Source organism: Papaver somniferum, chromosome 4 (genome assembly GCF_003573695.1).
Source record: "Papaver somniferum cultivar HN1 chromosome 4, ASM357369v1, whole genome shotgun sequence".
Classification (NCBI taxonomy): Eukaryota; Viridiplantae; Streptophyta; class Magnoliopsida; order Ranunculales; family Papaveraceae; genus Papaver; species Papaver somniferum.
In genome coordinates, this window is record NC_039361.1 from 139,299,559 (window position 1) to 139,308,908 (window position 9,350).

General features: G+C 36.9%; 2 protein-coding genes across 2 annotated transcripts; one reads left to right on the plus strand and one right to left on the minus strand.

Moving 5' to 3' along the window:
- Positions 1-470: 470 nt before the first annotated feature.
- Positions 471-4,620, plus strand: LOC113362815 (probable serine/threonine-protein kinase At1g54610). The gene is made up of 7 exons (XM_026605310.1): positions 471-987; positions 1,100-1,384; positions 2,257-2,574; positions 2,853-3,080; positions 3,379-3,479; positions 3,574-3,697; positions 3,947-4,620. Exons 1-7 carry the CDS (start codon positions 625-627, stop codon positions 4,313-4,315), a joined length of 1,788 nt encoding a protein of 595 aa, XP_026461095.1. The 5' UTR covers positions 471-624; the 3' UTR covers positions 4,316-4,620.
- A 345-nt stretch (positions 4,621-4,965) lies between these two features.
- On the minus strand, positions 4,966-9,025 carry LOC113362816 (pyruvate dehydrogenase E1 component subunit beta-1, mitochondrial-like). The gene is made up of 15 exons (XM_026605311.1): positions 8,924-9,025; positions 8,701-8,772; positions 8,539-8,613; positions 7,881-7,961; positions 7,770-7,796; positions 7,596-7,658; positions 7,328-7,414; positions 7,021-7,146; positions 6,424-6,557; positions 6,257-6,329; positions 6,071-6,136; positions 5,909-5,947; positions 5,701-5,825; positions 5,498-5,612; positions 4,966-5,402 (listed from the first exon to the last, which is right to left on the minus strand). Exons 2-15 carry the CDS (start codon positions 8,749-8,751, stop codon positions 5,334-5,336), a joined length of 1,131 nt encoding a protein of 376 aa, XP_026461096.1. The 5' UTR covers positions 8,752-8,772; positions 8,924-9,025; the 3' UTR covers positions 4,966-5,333.
- Between the last annotated feature and the right edge of the window lie 325 nt (positions 9,026-9,350).

Sequence of the window (9,350 nt, forward strand, 5' to 3'; positions counted from 1 at the left end):
AGAAAGAGAGAAATAGAGAAATTTAGATTAAGAAAAGAAAATTAGAGAAAAAAAATTGTATAAAAATTTTTGGGGTAAACATTTGAATCTAAAAATTATCTATTTATAACGATAAAGAACTAGCCGTTGCGATAGAATTAATATCGACCGCTAAAAGCTCTATCGCTTAATGATTTTTACATAGGGGCACAACTAGTTAATATCGATACGCCAAACATCATTTTTTTTGGCATGTGAATAAGAATTGGCGTAAATGTGGTTCAATACCGTTGTACCCAAAATCCAAACTATACCTACTTATGGGTCAGTATTACCGGACCCACAAAACTTAATACACCTAAAATTAATAAATTACAAACCCAACTCCAGGAGTAATAACAACTCTACACCAGTGGCATTCTCGTTATTCTTCTAACTCTAATTATAGATCGAAAAGGGGAAAAGAAGAAAAATCAGTATTCTCTTCACTCTCTCTGTCACTACTCCACAGCCTTTCTCAACAATCTGGTTTTACAAACAAATTCCGGCAAACCACTTTTCGGAAGGGAGAAAAAAGCTGGTTTTTCTTATTTCCAGGCTGATTTCTCCGGAATGTCGTAGAATGAAGTAGTACTCTTTTCGGAAATGGGTTGTGTTCTTTGTAAAAGATCATCAGAAAGCAACAATGGCAGTAGTAAGAAGCCTAATGAAGTAGTATTAGTAGTAGAAGAAGAAGGAAGGAACACTACTGCTAGTTCAGATGTAGTTGTTAATGGTGGTGGTAATGTGATTAGGGTTAATAAAGAGCACAGTAATAATAGTATAAATAGATCAGAAAGAAAAAAGATCGGAGATAATCAAACGGTCGTCATCGATAGATTAAAACAACCAAAAATAAATTCATTGAAAGTGCAACATGGTTGGCCTTCTTGGTTATCAGCTGTTGCAGGTGATGCTATTCAAGGATGGATTCCTCGTAGAGCCGATACTTTTGAAAAGCTCGATAAGGTATAATTCTAATTGAAATTTGAATGAATAAAATGAAATGAAACCCTAATTTTTAATATTGAATGTGTTTTTCATGATTTTGATCAGTTGTTTTTTTGGGTGATGTTTTTAGATTGGGCAAGGGACATATAGTAATGTGTATAAAGCTAGAGATCTAATAACTGGAAAGATTGTTGCATTAAAGAAAGTTCGATTCGATAATTTAGAACCGGAGAGTGTGAAATTTATGGCTAGAGAAATACTTGTTTTAAGAAGACTTGATCACCCAAATGTGATTAAATTAGAAGGATTAGTTACGTCGAGGATGTCTTCCAGTTTGTATTTGGTTTTTGAATACATGGAACATGATCTTGCTGGTCTTGCTGCTTGTTCTGGGGTCAAATTTACTGAACCACAGGTAATTTTTGATATGTTGTTGTGAATTTAACTTTTGCTTGTAATAAATATGATGCATCTTTTTTTGGTAAGTGGTCTTGTTTGGTAGTGATAAAGCTCAAAAGGTGGGATTTGATACATTTATGCTGGGATTTTTTGGATAAATATGGTATACTCATGTTGGATGATGCAATTGTTTCACCTAAAGCAGATATATGGTAGTTGTTGAGCTTGGACATTTGAAATAAGGGTCAAACCGTAGATTATTTTAATTGATAATTATATCAACTGTTTCAGATTGTTGTGTTCATAAGGTTAGTATACTTGTTTTGGACGTGCGACTAGAACCTTAAAAGACCCATTCTTGTCGAGTTAGTCAGGGTCCAACCTCTGTTAACTCCAAGTTCAGTGTATGTAATGTGCAAATAATACAGTGAAAGTATGTATCTGATGGATTATATTTGGCGGCCAATACCTGAAGAGTTTTTACTGGTCAGTTGCTGCACATAGGAACTTGTGCATTGATAGGGTATATTATGTTTCTGCACATTGGTGGATTAGTTAGTCTAGCATCAAGAGTGATGTATTTTGAGTTATAGTTCTATGTAGGTAACCATCATGCCAGTAGAATATTATTACACAGGAACATAGTTTCCGTTGTCAGCTTGAAATTAGGCATCGAAGACTAAGTAACATATATGGATACCCTTTTAAGTCAACTGCTCAAAGAAACAATCTAGCATTTTTTTTCTTTTTTTTCTTGGAAGTAGTTACCTTCTTCTATTTTACAATTTCAAGTTGGTGTTCCTTAATAGAACTTTTGGATTGACTAATGCGTAATACCGAAGTTACTACTGCATATGACTTGTTTCATTCAAACTCTCTTGCATGCAGGTTAAGTGCTACATGAAGCAATTGCTGTCTGGACTTGAACACTGTCACAATAGAGGTGTCCTACATCGGGATATCAAGGGTTCAAATCTGCTTATCGACAATGAAGGAATTCTGAAAATAGCTGATTTTGGGTTGGCTTCTTTTTATAATCCAGATTATAGGCAGCCTATGACTAGTCGTGTTGTCACCCTTTGGTACCGCCCACCAGAGCTCCTTTTAGGAGCGACCTATTATGATGTTGGTGTTGATCTTTGGAGTGCTGGCTGCATTTTAGGGGAGTTGCTTGCCGGGAAACCAATAATGCCAGGAAGGACAGAGGTGCTTGTAGTTTCTTCTTTTGTACTTTCACGCTCTTAGCTTTCTGAAGGTCCACCCGTCGGAGTTGGCACGTCCTTAATTATTATCCCATCAAACTATGCTGCAAGATTTATACGGTTCTTTTCTATATGAATGATGCATATGCTCTTCATGATAGACCTTGAAGTTGATTGGCGTCAACCATCATAGGCTTATGATTGTTAAATGTTCATTTTTGAATCTGTAAATTTTGCTGATTTTCTTTGATTGACTTTTTAGTACATTCTTGTCACTTTCAGGTAGAACAGCTTCACAAGATTTTTAAGTTATGTGGGTCCCCGTCAGAGGAATACTGGAAGAAGTCGAAGTTGCCACATGCAACAATTTTCAAGCCACAACAACCATACAAGCGATGCATACCAGAAACTTTTAAAGATTTCCCACCTTCTTCCTTACCTTTGATAGAAACTCTTCTTTCAATTGACCCAGATGAACGAGGCACTTCCTCATCTGCTCTGAAAAGTGAAGTAAGTGGCTCATTGATAAAGCTTGCGTCTTGCAAGATTCTTTCCTATTGTCATTTTGGCTTTTGTTACCAAAATCTATATACTACGACTTATCCAGAAGGAGGTGTAGTTACCAATGGTATTGATATTAATTAAAATCTATATACTACGACTTATCCAGAAGGAGGTATAGTTACCAGTGGTAGTGATATTAATTATTATCAAAATGCCAGTGAAAGTAATTTTAAAGCACAGTGAAATTATGTAGATTACCTAGGAGAAACTGGCGAAGTTATTAATCTGGCCTTTTCTGTTGCAGTTCTTTGCCTCAAAACCTTTTGCCTGTGAGCCATCAAGCTTACCTAAGTATCCTCCATGCAAAGAAATGGATGTGAAACTGAGGGACGAAGAAGCTAGAAGGTTTGGTTGTTTTTGTCTCTGTAGTTTTGCTTCTTGAGTTTTCTGCATGTCTGCGGTTTGACAGCAATCTGATTGTTTTTCTCTTTCTCCATAGACAACGAGCCTTGAGTGGTAAAGGAAATGCTGGTGATGCTTCAAAGAAAGCCCGAGGCCGTGATCGAGGTGACCGTGCGGTTCCGGCTCCTGAGGCAAATGCTGAACTACAAATAAATTTGGATGTAAGTTGGTTTGGCTTCTCTTTTATTGTTTCATATTGTATTAGTCTAGATTCAGAATTGTCGCCTCAATTTACAGTTTCTCATATGTCAAATGCGCTCACTTTTCCTGAATGAGTGAAGTTATTGAATAGCTGAGACTTGAAATTTCTTGAATTGTATGCTGGACATCTTTGTGTGCTTCTTTTCTTGTACCAATCTTTATACTACTTCCTCCATTTCCCCAACTTTTTTTTTCTTCATAATTTACAGCGGCGGAGGAAATTAATGACTGAAGCAAACACAAAGAGCAAGAGTGAGAAGTTTCCACCTCCTCATCATGATGCTTCAGGAGTATTTCCACTAGATTCATCGCGCAATGGCCCTGTAACGTTCATTGCACCTGAAAATTCATTTACCTCTTCGATATTCGAACCAAACTCGTCGAGGGTCTCGCACTCGGGCTCGTTGAGAAATTCTTCAGCTGTTGGAGGACATACTAGGAGGAAAGCCAAAAAGGAAGATCCCCAAATGGCACCTTCCAGATCCTTTATGCATGCATTCAGGCCATCCTCAATTGGGCGCTCTATGGAGCTTAAACTAAAGGGTAAAGAATCGGTTTCTGAGGTTTTTGGCGGCTGAAGATAGTGTAGTATTCAAAAGAGTACTCCACAATAATAATTTAATATTTTTGAAGGAAGGTGGGTGGGAAATAGGTGTAGTTCATTTCGCCGTAGTTGTGGATTCAAATGTGTTTCTTGTATCATTGATTATATATGATCCGTGTAACGATTGATGTATAATTCACATGCGGAAAGCCCCAAAACTAGTATCTGTTCAACTGTACAGACCTTAGGACCAGGTGCTAGTTTATTATTGCTACTGCTACTGCTCTGACTACTACACTACAATGGGTAACCACTTGGAAGTCTTTTTTGCCTATCTCAGGATCATTTTCTTCTTTTACTTTTTGCTATTTCAGCATTATCTTAAAATTCATTTACTCCTTTAGTATGTTTTTAAAGTGTCATACCACCACAGTAAGGATGTAATTGCATTCCGATGCGAATAGTGAAGCGGAAAATACCATACAACAAACTTTAATCCGACATGTATTTTCTTTTTTTCTTTTTTGACATGTACTCGACTTCTTGAAAAATAAAATGCATTTCATGAAATTTCTAGTATGCATCCGACTTTTGAAGATCTCTGCCCAAAATGTTGTTCAGACAGTCACTAAATACATGGTTATTGGAAGGGAAAAAAACTACCAAAGAGAAACACTAAAGAAGTAAACAGAACAATGAGGGATACCATGATCAACAATTTCAAAGCATTTTATACAAAAAGAACAAGTTGGTTTCATTAAAAGGTGAGATAGAAGGGTTTCAGACCTTAAAATCTTCCTTCACCACATTGTACTAAGTGCTCTCTCATGTATCACGTAGTTCTCCCAACCCGTCCAAAAGAATGAGACAAGATTTCCCCCTAAACATGCTTTTAGTTTTAATGGGTATTTGTCTACCTATTTTTTCTATTTTTTTTTCTTATTTATTATTTCTTGCAAAATGAGCAGTTGGAGGCCGAGGGTTGAAAAAAATAGACATATCACTATAACACAATTAGCAAAATGAAAAAATCATCCCAGCACCCACAATGCTTAAGCTGCTGCTGCCAATGGGACTGATCTGTAACATGCCCTCTTCGCTGCACGTACAATATCTTCAACCTGCACACACAATTATCTCCCAAATTCAGCGCAATGTCTTAAAGGGTGTGGGCCAACTAGTTTATAAAAGACATAATAGAGCAGGAAAAGAAGACCTGTGGAACAGCAATTCTCTCAAGTGTAGCTGCATAAGGCATGGGAACATCAGCTCCAGCAATCCTTTCTACAGGTGCATCAAGATATGCAAAGCTCTCCTCAACGACCGACATACTGTTGGAAGAATCAACAATCGAAAATATAACTCTTGTGATAATACACCAGTAAAATAGGTAGGTAAATAAAGGCACAGGAGGCATACCAGATCTCTGCGCCAACACCATGCTGAGGTAAGCCTTCTTCAACTGTCACAAGTCTGTTAGTTTTTCTAACAGAAGCGTTAATGGTAGCTCTGTCCAGTGGTCTAATTGAACGCAGATTTATAACCTACATTTAGAACATTTTTGCGCATGATGTTCAGTTATTACTTGAAAAAGAGAAGTATGGTCTTGTATAGGCCAAATATTTACCTCAGCACTTATTCCTTCCTTTGAAAGAATCTCTGCAGCCTGAATAGTTAACAAAATAGAGTTAGTTTCTAGATAAAAAATATATATCATAAAGCACTTTATTGCTGAAATGAGCACAGATAAATTGGGTCTGGAATGAAAGTTAGGTAAGGGCAAACTGACCTGGAGAGCATAGCCAACCATCTTTGAGAAAGCTGTAATTGTCACATGTTTTCCTTCTCGCTCAATCTGTTAAAGTAGGCATGAGCAGAAAAAAAAAAGGTTTAACAGGAAAGCATCCGATTACAAGAAAACATGGGTGATGATGATTATGAGATATTCAAATAAGTATTCACCAATCCTCCATACCTTGGCTTTTCCTATTGGAAGGGTGAAATTGGAATCAAGCGCTTCTTCTGAAATAGGAAAAGATTCACCATATCTACAACATGACATCCATGGTCAAAACAACTAATAAATGTTCATCAAATTGGTTGTTTCCAATTGAAAAGATGACACTGCATAGACCTACTTACAGCATTTCGTTTTCGAGGAATACAACGGGATCAGGATCCCTGATAGCAGCTTTAAGAAGACCACGAGCATCTTCAGATGAGTATGGGGTCAAGACTTTCAAACCAGGGCAGGAACCAAACCATGCTGCATAGCACTGCATATATATACATGTTGGTGTCATTTCAAATTTACTTTTCAATCTGAGGCATTCAATTGAAAAACATTATCTTTTTGAATTGCAGTAAGAATCCAAATGTGAAGTGATGGCACAGAACAAGTAGTACAAAGAAAACGCCATGGGTTCATAGACTAGGCAATGCAAGTATGACCAATTATGAGAAACTTATCAAAAGTTTGTTCTTTAACCATTTAAGCATGTATTTAAGTGTATGAGCAACTACAAATTTTACGAAGTTATCTTCCTAGTAGATTAATAACATCGAGATCAACTGTTTTACTTTCTCAATGTGGCAACGCTAACTAATAACTGCGAGGACCTCAAAATACGACTTCAGTTGTGAGACAAAGATGGCAGGTTAACATATGATATATAAGATTTACAATCAAGCCAACCTTGCCAATACACAGAGTACCAGAACAATTCAATATACACTCACCTGTGAGTGTTGGGCACCAACCCCAGCAGCAGCACCGTTCGGTCCTCTAAAAACAATTGGCACATTTATCTGACCAGCAGACATGTAGTTTGATTTTGCAGCAGAGTTGATGATGTGATCAATTGCCTAAGAAATGGAAACCCAGCTGCTTCAAATTTGTTTTCAAGTGATTATAAAGAATGTTATATAGAACAAAAAGCATTAAATAACTACAAGATTATCCTAGTGAAATTTCAATATGGAACTAAATAACCAATGTATAGCTTAGCTTGTCAAAATATCATGTCAACAATTGTTAATATCTGACCTGCATTGAGAAGTTAAATGTCATAAACTCGACAACAGGCTTTAGACCATAATAAGCGGCACCAACTCCAATTCCAGCAAATCCAGCCTACAAAAGATGCCATAAAAATTCAACAAGACGGAAATTATTATTCAAATGTGTAAGCAACTCCTTAGTTTAAGATCAAGTATACACTCTGTATAAATTTAATAGACAGAGAAATGACCAGCTAGAGTGGCGAGCCAATGAAGGAACAACAACTTTTATGGTGATAAGTATCGAAACGAACCTCCGTAATTGGAGTATCAAGAACCCTGTCAGGACCAAACTTCTCCAGAAGCCCTTTGGAAATCTAAATAAAAAAAAAAGCAGGTGCATTGCAATTAGTGGAGCAAATAAAAGACATATTCAGACACTAAACACCATACACAACTACAGTTTCACCACAGTGAGCTTAACTAACCTTATACGCCCCCTGGTATTCGCCAACCTGCAAAAGGTAGAGAAAACATAAGAAAAGGAAGAAAATACAAGAGACAAATCAGCTAACATGTTATTATTTCTGCTTACAAACCTCTTCACCCATCAAAAAGACTTTTGGATCAGCGGACATTTCCTCAACAAGAGCAGAATTCAGAGCATCTCTCACTGTCATCTGCGGAACACAAGAATACAGAAGCATCAGATAGAGCAGTGATTAGTTGAGAGCATAAGTAAACTACCAAACTCTAATATCCGAAATCAAAATCTTGTGTAGAGCTTGAGCGTACAAGAGAAGGGTTTACAAATTAGGAACTCAGACAATAGCATAAGTTCTACTTTTGAAAGCTGAACGGTTGGGACTTCACCACACTTACAGACCACAAGAAAATAAAGGGACTCAAAATCCATACACAATTATGATCTCCAGTGATGCCTCTTGCAATACTATTCCGACCCCAATTATCCCATTTTATCATCGAGCTAATCACTAAACCATCCTAGAAACTTGAAGTGGACATTTACAATCAAGTGTCTAACATTTAACAATCCATTTCCTACTATATATCATGACTTAAACCTATACATTTTTAAGTCGCAATTATATAGTCCACGTTTAATGAATCCAAACATCACAAAAGAATACAATTCAGTTCATCAAAACATCAAAATAAGGTCAAATGAATTCTATCAATGAATCACAAGTTTATAGTAATGCGGGAGAAAACAAGAGAAAAAAAAAACATCAATACCTGTTTGGCAGCTGCAGCATAACTCCTCGCTGAAGAAGCCGAAGGTCGAAACCTCTGCAAAGATTGTCCTATAATCTGAACACAAATGTCATGAAAAAGTCCAAGAAAAATCAAATCAAATAAAAATAAAAAAAAGACTGAGAAGGTCAGAGGCTATCATACCGAAGAATTGAGGGCTGTAGAACCAACTTTTTGCTTAATTGCACCCAACATTGTTTTCCTGACCTCCTTTTCCTTCAATCGAATACGAGATCGGGAAGCAAAAATTAGTTGAGACAATCTAACAAACACTTGAAAGTCAGCAAGAAAATATTATGATCCTGAGAGTAAGACTTTCAGATCGTGTACAACGATATCATGGAATGAACAAAAGAGAGATCCTCACCTGATCGTAGAGCAGCAGTTAGGTAAGTGTTGCTTTGGAATCCAGAGGAGGAGGAAAAGAAGAGACGGTAGAGAAAGGGAGAGAGATAGTGGCGGAGTAGAAATATATATAAAGGAAAATTTGTCATTTGGTCCTAGGCCCATATAAGATGTTATAATAGGGTCCAACCGGGAAACAAACTTAATCTAGGGTCCATAGTTGTTTTGAACAAGTAAAAGACATGACTACCCATCATAATAGCACGTGTGGCGTGGCGATAACAAAATTTAGAACACGCTCAAAAAAAAGAGAGATAAAATATGCAAAAGAATAGCTTTCCTCCATCTTTTTTCTCCCACTTCTCCCGAGATTTCAATGAGATCGATGGAGTTTGGTTGCAGTGTAAAAACTGGATCTCGATCTCTCGTAAAAACTATATCTCGATCTC

Excerpts from the sequence above, each read along its gene's own strand:
- LOC113362815 (XM_026605310.1), top strand. The coding sequence starts at position 625 with ATGGGTTGTGTTCTTTGTAAAAGATCATCAGAAAGCAACAATGGCAGT. Across the intron at positions 988-1,099 it reads CTTTTGAAAAGCTCGATAAG|ATTGGGCAAGGGACATATAG; the intron begins GTATAATTCTAA and ends TGATGTTTTTAG. Across the intron at positions 3,480-3,573 it reads AGGGACGAAGAAGCTAGAAG|ACAACGAGCCTTGAGTGGTA; the intron begins GTTTGGTTGTTT and ends CTTTCTCCATAG.
- LOC113362816 (XM_026605311.1), bottom strand. The coding sequence starts at position 8,751 with ATGTTGGGTGCAATTAAGCAAAAAGTTGGTTCTACAGCCCTCAATTCT. Across the intron at positions 7,797-7,880 it reads TCTTTTTGATGGGTGAAGAG|GTTGGCGAATACCAGGGGGC; the intron begins GTTTGTAAGCAG and ends TACCTTTTGCAG. Across the intron at positions 5,613-5,700 it reads GGTGTTGGCGCAGAGATCTG|TATGTCGGTCGTTGAGGAGA; the intron begins GTATGCCTCCTG and ends TTCTTCCAACAG.